At 44.1% G+C, this 15,748-nt stretch overlaps 1 protein-coding gene across 2 annotated transcripts in view; it reads right to left on the bottom strand.

Annotated features, from left to right (window-relative positions):
- The window catches only part of Itpr2 (inositol 1,4,5-trisphosphate receptor type 2), a 384,041-nt gene that overhangs the window by 220,581 nt on the left and 147,712 nt on the right, over positions 1 to 15,748 (bottom strand). For both annotated transcript variants that reach the window (XM_028757612.1, XM_028757613.1), the window contains exons 23-26: positions 13,977 to 14,106; positions 9,647 to 9,704; positions 8,395 to 8,560; positions 6,693 to 6,866 (exon numbers count right to left, since the gene is read on the bottom strand). In XM_028757612.1, coding sequence (XP_028613445.1) covers positions 6,693 to 6,866; positions 8,395 to 8,560; positions 9,647 to 9,704; positions 13,977 to 14,106 — 528 coding nt within the window. The remainder of the gene's footprint in view (positions 1 to 6,692; positions 6,867 to 8,394; positions 8,561 to 9,646; positions 9,705 to 13,976; positions 14,107 to 15,748) is intronic.

Below are 15,748 nucleotides of genomic sequence, written 5' to 3'. Positions count from 1 at the left end.
ACATACACATATATGCACATGCACACACAGAAACATACACACATACACACATACATACACACATACACATATATGCACATGCACACACAGAAACACACACATGTACACATACACACACAGTTGTACACATACACACAAAGACACTTTAAATTACGAGAAAACACTGAAAGCTACATAGTTGCATAGAAAGAAACAGGTAAAAACAGAGAAGCAAACTCATAGTGATAGCAGTGATAATGAAATGACCAGAGCAGGGCCTTCTCTCTGGAGCACTGAGAAGCTCAGGTGACCTGCTTCTCAGGCTAAATAAAGAGAAGGGTGAGCAGTCGGGGCAATCCTGCCTTAACCCACTCAGCCACACCTTCCTGGCTTAATCTCTCCTTCTAAATTTAGAAAACACGTATTTGAAGGTGATGAATTAGAGACTGCCAATGCTGCCGACACTGTCTGCTTACCCCGCTAGCCCAGTGACCTTCGAAAATGATGGCACTTTCCATGGCCCCAGAAGATACATTTGCACCCAGGGAGCATGGCTTACAGATACAGGGGTGAAATCTGTCCCACTCTCTGTGATCGTTAGAGATCAGCTCCAGCAATGAGATAATTTGGAGTCCTCTTCTGAACTTTGATGTTCCCAAGGACATTAAGCTAAGGTGCTTCATGTTTTTGCCTACAGTGATGCCTCCCAATTCTTTTTTTGTTTAAATTATGTTGAAATCTTTTGTTTATCTAATGAGGATAGAGGATTGTTTCCAACTAGGAAAGTTCACTTTTACCTGTGCTAACTTTACTTTGAAGAGAAGCTGCACTGGTTTTTATCAGATTAAAAAAAAAAAGATGAACATCTTCTAAAAAATTAGTATATTTAACCTAATCACAAAGAAAAACATGTATGTGCCTTATAAGGTTTTGTTTTAAATTAAATCTTTCCCCTCGAGCCCTTAAAGAGCCTATGTTGTCACCATGCAAACGAGAAAACTAAATTGTGGGCATAAAAGTAGAAGGGTGGGTATTTTTAATCAGTATCAGTTATAAAATTAAAAAAAATCAAAGAAAATGTTTTTAAACTTTCACGTTATTGGAGGCATTTTTTATTACTTCAGTGAAGCCCAGGATTCATGGTATGTGTCCTCTAATATCTGTGCAGCTGAAAGCTGGATTGCTCTGAACGATACCAAAAGTCACGCTTACACCCTCCATGAAACTCCCAGAGACAGAAAGGATGGTTGTGCCCACTGTCCTTGGCTGCCAGTTCACTCACAGTGAGGCTCACACAGCCTGTTCGTGCTGCTGCTGGCCATTTCCACTGTCCTTGGCTGCTGGTTCACTCACAGTGAGGCTCACACAGCCTGTTCGTGCTGCTGCTGGCCATTTCCACTGTCCTTGGCTGCCAGTTCACTCACAGTGAAGCTCACTCATCTGTGTACAAGTTAACACCATTGTCTCTCACATTTCTTTCTTCGTCTCCTGAAATTACTTCATTACAAACGGACCCTTCCGGTTTCTCTGTCCACCTGTTTGCCTTTTTCTCTCACACTCCCCCACCCTCATGCATACATAAATTCACACCTGATCATGTGCAAGAGGCTCTTGGACGCCTCCCACAGTGGCCCTGCTTCTTCCGAAACATTCTTGATTCTGTCAAAGGGAACGTTCACTCCTTCCTTGAAACTCTTCAGGGTCTCCCAACTCCCAGCCATTTCTAATACAAACAGCCACTCCTGTTGCTATTAGTGTTGAAAACATTAGTAACTATCCTTCCATCCTTCAGAACAAGCCTGTGCTGTGTGCTTGGGCTTCGTATACTGTTTTACAGGTGTTTGTTTCTGGAACATCAGCTTGGAGTCCAGACAGCAAACTTTAGCAATGGAAATGAGGGAGTCCTATGAATACCAAGTGGTGAGCATGCAGATTCCATACTACACAAGGCAGAGAGTTGGAAAGGACTCTACTCCAGAGAAATAATCACTAGTCATGGTCAGGAGGCTCAGCTGTGGTCTCCATGGGTCATCTCCAACATCAGTGCAGACGCCAGGGGGGAACGGACACAGGGGCTGGGAACACAGAGTAGCTGACTATCTTTGACAACTGCCAGGCGGAATATGATGAGCCCCTTCTAGACAACATCCAAAGGCGACTGATAAAATATTTAAGATGCCTCTTTTCAACAGGAACTCAGAAACCACGAAAGTTCATAAAAATTTCACAGCAGAAATGCACTGGTGTTCACTGGTGTGCCTTAGAACCTTAGCCTATGCTGGCAACCTACGGTCCAAGTTCTCATATTGGTGGTAGGGATGTACAGAGAGAGAGAGGGGGAGGAGAGAGCGAGGGAAGAAGGAAGGAGAGGGAGAGAGGGAGGGAGAAGGGCCAAGTGTGGTAGCCAAGAAAGATGAAACTTCTGGCTAAAAACCACAGATCTACAGACATCGAAGGGAGACATCACCGCAGTGAATTAAGGAAGACACAGCCCACTGGACAGACAAAGATACACACGTAGCTTGGCTTTTGCTCTGGCCATGGTCTAAGGGTTTCAAGCTCCTGTACACAAAGAGAAGCCCACTCCAGGGATCAAGGACTAGAATTCCCATTCATAAAGAGGCCCCCAAAGTCTCAATCCAAAAATCTGTATTTAGTGTGACTACAAAACAGAATCCCCCAGAGTGCAACAGAATGTTCTCTAGACTAAATTCAGGCCTCAGAAGAATTCCACACAGAATGCACCTTCATAATAACAACCACCACACTGAAGGCCTGGATGAAGCCACCTTAGGAGCTTCTGTAGGAACAGTTGAAAACAGGCCTTCCCACGAAAATGCATGCCCCACCCACCTCCATCTCCTCAGTGAGGGTGGGTTTGGAAGGACACACAACCAGAAGCCATTCTCGAGGGCTCCAATCTACAGGCTAGAGTGACCATCCAGAAGGCAATGTTAGCTTTGCAGCGCAGGACCCAGACTCTGAGCAACATCAGCGCCTGAGGAGCTGAACCCATGCCTGCCTCAGGCATGCAGATAGAGGTCTCTGTAGGCTCAGACCAACAGCGCCCCCTAGCAACAGGCTGGAGCAACTACAATTTCCCCAAGAAAGAAAGCACCCTCTTCAAGCCACAGAAGGATATCAATGCATATCGACTCAGAATCTGCAATCAAACAGCTACGACACCTCATAACCACAGAGATATCCTTAGATGAATGTGTCCTCAGAGAGCCACTCACAAGAGAGTATCTCTTCTGATACCACAGACACTGGGCACACATGTGGTACACACTCATACATGTAGGCAAAAGGCACATTACACATATAAAAACAAATCTTAAAAAGATAAAAAATTTTTAAAAAATTAGAAAAGCAACTCTCAACCACCTCACACTCTGGAAGTGTACGCACAGAATATCAGGTAGGCATGAACCTGAGCATTTAAAAGCAATAAAACCTCGTGAAAACCGCCAAGCAAATGTGAAAAAAAAAAAAGCAGTTTTCGGTTATGAAAAAGTACCAGGGGTGGAGTTAAAATTTCAGCTGGTGTGGTAAACTCTAAATAAGATGTGGGTGAGACAAACGGACGTGAGTTTAAATAAATTATAAAGTGCTCACTGCAAGGTAACAGGCTTGAGAAAGAGAAAACGAAATCTAACATACGTATGTACACTGACACTGACAACATTACAGCAACAGGCATACCACTAAAGCTTAACATATACTTAGCTGGAGTTTCAAAATTAAGACTACAGGCAGCGAACCTCTTCATAGCCACAGTGGGGGCCAGAAGACAAAGAATAACATCCGCCCCCCCCCCCCCAGGTTGTTGTCTGGACTCATCTGCACTGCCCTCTGACCTTACTGACTGAGACAGGGTCAGTCCAACCCACCACTCATCAGGATGGCTAGTCCAGCTAGCCAGCTACCTCTGGGTGCTCCCCATCTCTGCTTTCTGAAGCTGGAATACAGGCCACTCCCCCCCCCAATAGGGTCTAAACATCCAAACTCCTGGCCCTTGTGTTTGTGCAGCAAGGGTGTTAACTGCTGAGCCATCTCCACAGCCCAATGTCATTGTCTGGTACACCTGAGCAAATGGAACCTCTTTACCTGCCCAAACATAACTTAGCTTGATCAAAAAACAATAATTAAGTAATCAACCAATTAATTAATTAATATGACCTTTTGAACCACCTAATGGAATCAAAGTAACAATGGTGACTATTGTCACACATGCCAACAGTAATGCGGGTAGGAAGTACGGCAACTCTCACACACACTGTTGGAGGAAAACATTTGCTCTGTAGAAAATGACTGGTGTGAGCCAGGACACAGCACAGGGCACGCTTGGCTCCTAAGCACATACCTGAAGCACCCCTCGAGTGGGCTCAAGAGGAAGAAGCACGCCCAAGCTGTCACAGTAATGTTGCTTTTAACAGTCAATCTGATGAAGGTATCTTTTCAGCTGAGGGTCCCTATTCCCAAATGACCCAAGCTTGTGTCAAAGTGACAATTAAAATTAAAATCCTAACCAGCATGCTAACACACTCCATCAAAGGTTTGCTCACCAACCCCTTACAGTGCACTGTGTTCCCATCTTGCAGGTGATAAATACAAATCTTGCAAAGTCAAAGCAAGTTACTCTGAGTAGCACATACTAGATCTTGGGGTGTCTGATTCCAACACCCTATGCCACCCCACCCCCACTACCGATTGCCTCTGCATTATCTTCTCTGTGCTGGTTGTTAACTTGGGCCTACCAGCAGCTTTGTCTGCTGCTGAACTGCCCTGCCCAGCCTGCTCCCCTGCAGTGAAGATTCTAAATACAATTCAGCCTGAGCCAGTTCAGCTCAGTGAGCTCACTTGGAGCCAAAATGCCGGGAGGAAGCTAGCAGGCAGCTCCCTGGAACCAAAAAGAAAATTCCAACAGACAGGAATGTCTCCTAAGAATGTCATATTCGCCATCACATCCCAGGCCTTCAAAAAGTGGGTCCGCAGAGGCATCGAGTGGAGAAAGCAGCCTCCTGAGTCGTGAATGGAACCTCCATTCAGCATTCAGTGCTATGACCATCTGACACTGAAGCCAACAGCCCAGGGCAACCTCTCCAAACTCTAGATTTTCCAAATAGTTAACTCTTTCGTATTAAACCACATCCTAAGCAGCATACCTAAAATGATTTCCATTCCTTGAACCAAACAAAATATATGGAACTCAGTGAGTAAATGCCAGCTTCACCCATTTCAGATTAGAAAAAAAAAATTTATATGGTTTTGCTTTGAGAATGTCTGCAATTAATCCACACACCCCTCTTCTTTCTCAGAGGCATGCAAAGGTGCTTCCAGCAGAATAGCATGCTCACCACTATGCAGCAGGGAGGCTCTCTCTTTTCCCACCATCCCTCAGTGAATGAAGGCCAGGGATTAACAACCTTCCTGGTACATACCATCTGTACTATTATGAGACATTTTCCCCTTTTGTAGCATAGTGAGCTAAGTTAAGGGTCGTTGGACTCCATGCATTGAACTCAGATCAACAGACTTTCTCACAAGCCTGTCCAAAGATCTCTACTCAAATAATTCAAAACAGGTATGTTTAAGTCGGATGAGAAGCAACAGTAAATTTCCTAGGACACACGTAAAATGTGATTTTTCAGAAGGAAGGGGTATTATACTTTGTGAAAGCATAGCGACTTATTTTTGTGTCTGAAAGTGCAATCTTAAGGAACCTGCAATCATCCAACTGTTGGCAGAGTCCCAGAGTTCGCAGCCTGGGGGAACACTTAGATTTCCTAGCTTTGGTTCATTTATGCTTAAAAAGTAGCCCTACTGCCATCCCCAAAGTCTGCAGTGACGTTTAAAAGGAAAGTCCATGTGTAAAAACATCTGATTTTCTTGGCGTGGACATGGGAAGCACTGAATAAATTCAACCTTTTTTTTTCGTTAGAAATGAGTTAGAGAATTTATGCCCCATCCCATGGCCCTAAGTGATCATAAGACAACGTTTCATGGATCAGAAGGTCTACATTCCACTGACACTTGTAAGAATTATAGGAAAATCTCCTAAGAAATGAAGTGAAGAGTTACAGGTAGCCCACCCCTCCTGAGAACTGCTGTGGAACTCCGCCACCTCAGCTCCACCTTGTAACTCCTCAGCGTTTCTAATAATTAATATAACAGTCATTAAATATTAATTAATAAATATTAATATTAATGAATAAATTCATGTTGATAAATATAACATTTATTTACATTTAATTAGCACCTTTTGTGCTACAACCCGGAATGTTCTGAGTACTTCCCAGGCTGCACCGGGTGAGCCTCCCCACACCCTTTACATTCCTGCCGATTAAAACCCCTACGCGGGACACCAAGCAGGCATTTCAGAAACACCAGTTATAACATTGGTGGTAGTTAGCTTTCATGTCAACGTTATCAGTAAAACTGTTTTGTAAGAGAAAAGTAGAGGCCGGATTCCTGGCTTAGCAGTTAAGAGCTCTGGCTGCCCTTCACGGGACCCAGATTTCATTCCTAACCATATGTCAGCTGACAACGCTCTGATTCCCCAGTTCCAGGGCATATAGTGCCCCCTTCCGTCCTCTATGGGTACTGCATGCATGGAGCGCACAGACATGTGAAAGCACGAAATAAAAGACAGGATAAAGCATTAAATAAAAATGAGTCATTTTCTTCCTAATATGATCTCGGAAACAAACCTCATTCGCCTCTTCGCCTCCTTTGGCCTGGCCCTCGCCCACGTCTCCGTTCTCATAGTTGCCGCTCTTCTCCACCCAGAGCTCCGATTTCTCCACCGTCAGCCGAAGTTGGTCAAGGTCGGCCTTGATTTGCTTGTAGTTATCAACGTCTTGGTTCGACACCAGTAACTGCACCTACACGCGGGAGAATTCGTCCCTTAATATTCCCACACGGCTTCTGTGTTCCTAGTTCCTGTACACCTAAGATCTCATTTTTAAACACTGGTTAGGCGAAGGTTAACATTTACAGAACATTCATGGGTGTTTACACGTGTATTGGCTGAAGGCTTAGCTGCAAGTATCCGTGAACTCCAAGCAATGTGTCCATGTGTGAAAAGGCATTCTTACATGTCAAAATGCTGTAAGGTAATTTAACATCAAGGTCTAGGGGGCTGGAGAGATGGCTCAGGGGTTAAAGCTCTCATAGAGGACTGGAGTTCTGTTCCCAGCACCCACAAGGCAGCTCACAACATCCTGTAACTCCAGATCCAAGGGATCCGAACCCTCTTCTGGACTCTGGGTACTACCCACATATGTGAACATACATACATGGGTACTGCACACATATGTTCATGTTCATTTATGAACGGAAATACCCATGCATAAAACAAAAATAAATAATTCGTTTAAGAGATAATTTAACTCTAAATCTATGGTCCAAGTTAGTTTTTCTGAGGCTTTCTATACATGTATCTGTTTGAAAAGTCACATAAAAATGGAAGAAAATATTAATGGCTACAATACACATTTGCTAGTACAAATGGGAAGTCTCAGAACTTGAGAGAACAATATAATCAATTTATACATGCTACATGACACATACATGTAAAGCATGTGCGTCTGAATGGGTCCCATTTAACTCCTTAAAGTCTGCACTCCACTGAACACAAGACATTAGTGAGATACCCATACTCACAACTAATCCCTGTGAGATTAACACGCAACCCAAACATTACATGAGAAAAGCCTGGATCCCCATCATGGATCTGTCCTTTGGAGATATGCATTTTTTAATCACAGAATATTTATTTTGAAGCTATGGCTTGTTGAATGGATCATTAAATTCTGTAGCCAGAATATCAGCAGTGGCAACAAACTTTCTAATACGTTCCTGTTCTCCAGCACACCCTAAACTTTAGACTCTGCCATTTTTATAAAGCTATTGACTGAAAATCACCTGTGGGAGACTCAGTCTACAGCAGGTCCTGTTAGGCACATACGAGGCCATACGTATCTTTCAAAACAAACAGTAATAAGAGGTATCATAGTGCATGGCTGCAATCCCAGCACACAGACTGCAGAGACAGGGGGATTGCCAAGAGTTCAGGGTCACTCGGAGTATAGTGAATCCTGGGCCAGCTCCTGCTACAGAGTGAGACCCCGTCTCAACAACAGCAACAAGGTTCAAGGAAGACAACCTCATCTGCAACTAGCATCAGGCCGGGTGGGGGGGGGGTCACACTCTCAGAACTTTAGGGCCAGTCAACTTTATGTGTCAATTTTCTTGGGCGTAGATCTGAGGACTGAACCCAGAGTCTGTGCATTCTAGGCAAGAAGGTGCCCAGACCCCGCCCCCGACCCAGGCCCCGCCCCAGACCCAGACCCCGCCCTGGCCACACCCCCACCCCAGACCCCGCCCCTTCCCCACCCTGTCCCGCCTCACCTGTTTAAAGGCCTGGAGCACTTCCGCTCTCTGGCTGAAGTGCTTGAACAGAAGCTGCAGGGCTCCTGACAGCAGCGGAGCGTAGTCATGCATGATCAGGTGGATGAGGACTCGTAAGAATGTCCTGCCTCCTTCATCATCAAGCTGAACTGGAGTTTTTTCTTTTCTATAAAACCAAAAGTAATTCTAAAACAACAAATTACATGATATCTATATTATAGTCATTTCAATTATATCACGTTTTGAAGCTTATACCCCTTGTTTTCCCAAAATAGGACATTAAAAGGAAGACACTGTTACTTCTTAATCTCATGTGATTGATGGAGGACAGTGACAGAGGTGGCCAGTCATATGTGGTATGTAATACGTGTGAGTTCCATAGGTGAGGGGAAGAGAGATATGACTGACAGGTTACAGACACATAGAGAGGTGCAGAGGTAGAACACAGACAACAGACAGATGCATATATATAAATGACTGACCCCTAGAACTGGTATACAGACAGATGATAGAGCAACAGACACTTGCCCTTACAGACAGATGATTGACAGACATGATACATAAATATATATCTATAAGACAGATTCACACTATGTAGCCCAGGTTAGCATGGAACTGTGGATCTTGGGGCTCTGTTAAACCTTAAATCTTGTTCCCCTTTCTAGAAAGGTTTAGTGTAAACATTTTGTCTCCTCAGGTTACCTAAGGTCAGTAATAAAAATGAATTTTGGTAATTCTGAGATTTACTTTCTCATTGTGGTTGCTATTAATTCATTTCTGAAAAAGAAACTTCACAACAGTACACGCTGGGGACATGGCAGCAAAAGAGAAGATCATATCGCAGGCACCCGAGGCACCTTACTTCCATCATGGCTGCTTCTTGCTGGAAGAAATGCCTCGTTTCTCATGCATAGAGTTAAGGACAACATCGAAAGAAGCTACTTTCTTGCCTCAACTATCTAAGCGATGTGTTACAAGACACCGCAATATTTATAGAGTGGAACTAAAGGGCATTTGTATTCTCTCGTTATCTAAGGAAATAAAAGCTAAGAATTCTGAAAGAGTTGACGATCTGGACCCGATTTCTCCCAGGTTTTGAAGGTGGCTTAAATGAGAGTCGTGTTCTTTCCTCTAGAGTAATTTAAACCTTTGCTTCTGGGAGAAATTATGTTATCAGCAACTGGTGTATCTAAATATGACTAAAAAGATGAATGATAACAAACTATGGGTAGATAAACACTCATCACAGTACCTTCCAGCAAACATTGTTTCTGCCTGAGCCGCAATCTCGTCGATGTCAGGGACAAGAGCTGTGAAGAAACACAATGAACATCCTTATTTGGTCTTAATGCACATTCACTTACTCGAACATATTTTTTTTTTATCTTAATACCTTCTGCAACACTGAATGCTAATAGTTCACCAAATTACAATATGGTTCTACTCAGTCAGCATAATGCTTTGTCAACTTGACACAACCTAGAATCACCTAGGAAGACATTTTCAGTGAGGAACTGTCTAAACTGGGTTAGCCTGTGTGCAATTGTGGGGGACTGACTTTATTACTAACGTTCACTGATGTGATGTGTTCAGCCCACCGTGGGCGGCGCCATTCCCTAGGCATGAGATCCTGAATTGTTGAAGAGTGCAGAAGCCAAGCTGAACACAAGCAAGTACATATGTGTGCACTTATCTCTCTCTTGTCCTGACTGTGGCTGTGGTGTGACTACCTCTCTCAAGGGTATGTTCTGTGTCTGCCCTGCCACATGGACTATAACCTAGAAATATACATTGAAATAAACCTTTCTCTCCTAAATCACTCTTTGCTGGAATATTTTTATCACGGCAAGAGAAAAAAAAATACTGGAACAAACTTGAACATCTTAATTGAAGTTTAAACACAGATATATTTAGATGCTGTATACTGAATCCAGAACTGCAAAATGAGGTATCTCCCTATTCGATATAAGCTATGCTTTAAATTAACATATTACTGCCATCAAATGTGTTAAAAGATCGATAGGCATATTTGCAAAGGTGTTCTTATTTATAAGTAACTATATGTATGTATTTGATAAGTATTTGATATGTGTGTGTGCCTACATAAAAATACAGGTCACACTATTGATGGTATAGAAGAACAATTTTGTTCTCCTTTGTTTTTACTTCACATGTGTGGATGTTTTGCCTGTATGCATGTCTGTGCACTACCTATGTGTAGTGTCCAGAAAAGGGTGTCAGATACCCAGAGACTTGAGTTACATCCAGTTGTGAGCCACCATGTGGGTGTTGGAAACCCAACCAGGGTTCTAAAAGAGCAGCCAATGTTCTTAACAGCTAAGCTGTCTGTCCAACACCCAGGGAAAAGCATTTTTTTTTTAAGAATCAAAATCCATTTAAAGAGCAGAGTCACTGTGTTTCCCAGCAATGTGATCTTTCTGCCACATTTGAAATTCTGTTTCTTCTTCTTGTAGAGCAGGGTTATTTCCTGTGTGAGGCAAGTATCTCTAGAGCATGAAAAGAAAAAAGATGCCAAAAAGAAGGAGAAATCCTACTGTCTTCACATACACACTCACACATATTCATACCCATACAGATAGAGTCTCTCTCTCTCTCTCTCTCTCTCTCTCTCTCACACACACACACACACACACACACACACACACACAGAAAGACATCTTCTCCATCTGAGAGAGGATATTTTTCTGGGGTGCCCCAACCTTTGCTTGGGTACTTTACGGACACTCAGAGCTCGTGTTTCCAGAAATCTGGCTTCTGGGAGCCAATAACTGTTATGCTTCTGTCAATGTAGCCGCCAGCACGGCTTTCTGGCTCTATTTGACCATTCCTGGAAACAGCCCTTTGGGGTTTGTATTTCTGGGAAACTGCAGTGTTGCAGGGGTGTCAGGAGTGACTCCTCCCCTGGGTGGAACAGCAGCTGTCCATCTGCAGGGCAGGCTGCCTGCTGGTCAGAGGTGGATAGAGAGGCAACTGCTCTGGCCCCATTTTCATTACAGTCAATGACTCCTTCTTGTCCAGCTGATTGACAGATGGAGATGGTGGCTCCTAACACTGATGGGGAGTTCTTCTTTGTGCACAACTGCCTCAGAAGAGCTTTGCTAAACTGCTGTCTCTGTTCTAAGATGTAATTACAGCCCACCAGGACTGACCTGGCCCATCTTGGTAAAAGGTGAGTTAGCATTTCTGAGTCTTCACAAAGCCCTTTCTATGGCCTCTAAATTTTACAGCCATTGTTATGCTATTTGGGATTATGTTCCAAGTCTCAGAAACATTCTAGTGTTTAAGTGTGAGAAGAATTCCAAAGCGCAAGCACCAGCGCAGGCGGGCCTTCGGAGAGCCCTTCCTCTTTGTTCTCTTGCTAACTGCGGCTTGCCCACAGACACTGCCCTTCTCAGATGTGCTTCACACTGCTCTCTGATCCAGCCATCAACATTTTCTCAGATTCTCACCCAAAGAACATAATGTGCAAAAGATCCAGGCTCTGGAGCTGGCGAGTCAGGGCTCCCCGACTTTGATGTCTTTACTGCTAACCAGCCTGATTTAGAGTCTCCATGGAAACACCCTGGCTATGCCCATAAGGATGTTTCCAGGAAGGTTAAATTGAGACTGGGAACATCCACCCTGAATGTGGGTGGCGCCACCTCTCACAGTGAGCCAAACACCAGCACTTGGCCTTCTCTGCTTCCTGACTGTGGAGACTGTGCTTTTGTTTTAAGATAGATAGGAAAGGTGCTTCGGATCTTTAAAAGCAGAATGCAAAGTCAAGGGTCACAAAGAAGTCTTATGATGACCCATTATTTTGTAAGCTAGTTAAATACAAATATATACATACACATACTATTCACATATACATATATGAATACATATACATGTGTACATATACATATGTGTGCATATACATATATTTGCATATGTGTACATTCTCTGGATATATAATACATATATATATAAATACATACACACATATATATACAGATAACACACACACACACGCACACACACACACACACACACACACATATATATATATATATATATATATATATTACACACATACAGATATGCAAACCCCACACATACATACACATACAGACACACACACACAAACACACAGATATGCACACATATCGAATGTGAACAGAAGATCCCTGCAAGAGTAGACTGTGTTACTTCTAGAAAACGTGGCTTATTAAATTAAAATCTTAGTGCAAGGCACAGAACAGCTCCCTGGGAGTTACTGATCAGAGCGGCCCCAGGGGCAGTCCAAACACCAGGCTATCGTCATTATCCTTGGTTGTCCACCAATACTAAACGGCAAGGCCCAATGGCTGAAGACATTATTCACTTTGGATTCAAGACACAGAGAAAACAACCCCAATAGACCAGAAAGCTCTCCTCCTGCTGGCTAACTTACATTGAGCCAAAGGAGCTGTGTGGGCTCCTGAGGGAGAAACCACTTCAGATTTCACTCAGGGCTGCATGCTGCGTATTTCAATACTGACACATGCTGGCAAGATGTGACCACTGAACAATAGAGGCATAATAGTTATAGGATTAGCCAGCCACTTTTTGATTGGCTATGAAGCCTGCACCCCAGAAGAGATTTCATGGCTGGCCAACAGCCCATGACTGGGGAGATCACAGGCACTATCACAGAACCTACTGTTGTCTTATTCAAAGCCTGTGCTGACAAACAGCTTTCTAAATACTTGTGCTTGCACGCATAGATCAAGGCTGCTCTCAGCTCTGGTCAGAGATGCTTCTTTTCCTATGGGTAACGGTTAATACAGACACCTGGTCAAAATACAGCGTATATATAACACCGGGTGCTCAGCTAGGGGTGGGTTATCTCTGGCAACTTCCCACTGTCCAAGCTGCAGGGGACTTTGTAGAAGATGGGGCAGAAAGAATAGTCAGTAAGCAGACACAAGTGCTTTGACATGCTGATGTCTAGACATGATACGGCTGGTGCACAGTCAACTCGCAGCAGCTGAGATAAATCAGGCCTTCACCGGATCAGGCCAGCCAAAAAACCAAAGTCCTAGCATGGATGTTGGCAAATGATGGCCACTGGGGAGAGAGAGTCACTCTTCTTCAGCTATTGGTAGGTTGATCTCAACAGAGTGAATAGCCACACACCCGGGGTTTTTGTTGTTGTTGTTGTTGTTGTTTGTTTTGTTTTGTTTTGTTTTTGAGACAGGGTTTCTCTGTATAGCCCTGGCTGTCCTGGAACTCACTCGGTAGACCAGGCTGGCCTCGAACTCAGAAATCTGCCTGCCTCTGCCTCCCAAGTGCTGGGATTAAAGGTGCTGGCAACACACCCGGGTTCTTATCTGCGACTCCCAACTGGATTCAGGAGGTTGTCAATAACAGTAAAAACAAGGAAATGAATGGTGGAGGAAAATGAGGTGGGGGCATTGTGGGGGAGGGCAGTAGTGAAGGATAGATATGACCAAAATACATTGTGTAAATACACAAAACTCCCAAGGGATGAAAGGTACTGTTTAAAATAAATTTTAAAGAACACAGAATGCAAACGGTAAGTATTGTCACAGAGATACCTGATGGTAGCAGTGTGTCCGGGGTGCCGCTAGCAGAGGGGTCAGCATTGTCGTTGTTCTCCCCAAATTCCTTCTTGTATATGGACAGCATGTAAGAGATCCGGTAGTCCAGCCTGACGCTCAGGATGAACTAGAAGAGGCAACGTGGCGAGAGTTTAGTTCCATCAGCACGTACTGAAAGACCCTGTTACACTCTGGCATTAGAACGGCGTTTAAACACGTGAGTCATGGGCTGGAGAAATGGCTCCATGGGTAAAGCCCTTGGCACATACGCCTGGCGGCCTGAGCTCCATCTCTGGAACCCAGGTAAGGTGGAAGGAGAGAGCCAGCTCCACAGAGTTGAGCACTGTGATACTCATGCCCCATACACTCAGAGGAAGTTTTCAATGCAAGCCATGACACACACCAACCACATTTCTCAGCCTTCCAAATGAGCCCATCAGGGATCTTACCTGCAAACTATAAACACTTAGCTGTTTGTTTGTTTCGGTTAGTTTTGAAATGAAGGAAAGGGAGATAGATGTTTTCATTGGTCAGCACTGAGACCACATTTATTTATTTAATTATTTATTTAAAATTATTTATTTATTATCCTCTCCTCCAGATGGCCTCAAACTCCCTGTGTATCAGAGGATAACCTTGAACACCCTGTCCCTCCTCTCAAGAGCTAGGATCACACGTATATATGTGCCGATATATCTGGCCTCCATTTGTTTTAGAAACAAGGAAATCTGGTGCCCACAACTGTCCTGTGAACATTTCTGGTAGGGCACCTTGTGTGTCTAAGAGGCATTCCAGTAGAGGTGCCTTGTGGGTCTAAGAGGCATTTCCGGTAGAGGTGCCTTGTGAGTCTAAGAAGTATTTCTCATAGCGGTGACTTGAGGGTGTAAGAGGCAATGCTCTTATGATCGCAGACACACTTTCAGTTTTCTTTGCTGAGAAGAACATGCTAGAGGTGTTTTTGTGCGGAAAGGCTGTGGTTCAACTGCAGTAGAGCTGATCTAGCGCTACTGATATCAGCCCAGAAGCCAGGCCCGCCAGGCAGGCTGACATCCTGGTTCCTAGGTTTCTCCATGGTGTTTGTGCCTCCTTGGGTTTCTGTTATCTTAGTGGTGTGTAAATACTAATGAAGTTACCCTTAAGGCCCAAGCTCTTCTGGGAGCCTTGAGGAACCCAAACATTGGGAATCTCTCCCAGGACAAGTTACTGCACTGAGAAAACAAGAGATAGCTTTGTTATGAGATGGTCCACAGGGTTGAGCCAGGGGATCAGGGAAGAGGGATGTGCTCCAAGTTTAGTTGCCTTCCCTCAACTGCCCTGAGATAAGCCCGAGTTTTTGAGCATAGCTACTACCAGTGTTCCTGTGATCTCAAAGAGTCTCCTTCGTGAACACTGAACACTATGGTAGCCAAGGCTTTAGAAAACCTGCCTTTTGTGTTATCAATGAGCATTCTCTTCTGTTTACTTCCAGGATCCTCCCTCCCCCACAGGCGCCACCCCCTCTCAGTGCTCAGGGCTCTCTCTCCCATGAGCGCTGTGTCACACACAATTTCCCATTGCATCCTCATGCTTGTTTAGAGCCCACTGAACCTTGATTCTCTTTTCCGCACCATGAGAGTAAGTTCTCAAGATACTTGGAGCACCCGCAGCACACTCCTTTTATGATACTTCTTACGATTCCGTAGCCAGTATCTAGATTTTGATTTCTCTCTCTCTAGATTTTGATCTCTCTCTCTCTCTCTCTCTCTCTCTCTCTCTCTCTCTCTCTCTCT

The sequence above is a fragment of the Grammomys surdaster genome, unplaced genomic scaffold, assembly GCF_004785775.1.
Source record: "Grammomys surdaster isolate TR1022 unplaced genomic scaffold, NIH_TR_1.0 126176, whole genome shotgun sequence".
NCBI classification, from domain to species: domain Eukaryota; kingdom Metazoa; phylum Chordata; class Mammalia; order Rodentia; family Muridae; genus Grammomys; species Grammomys surdaster.
The sequence above is the reverse complement of the archived record's forward strand: the minus strand, read 5'-3'. Positions and strand labels throughout refer to the sequence as shown.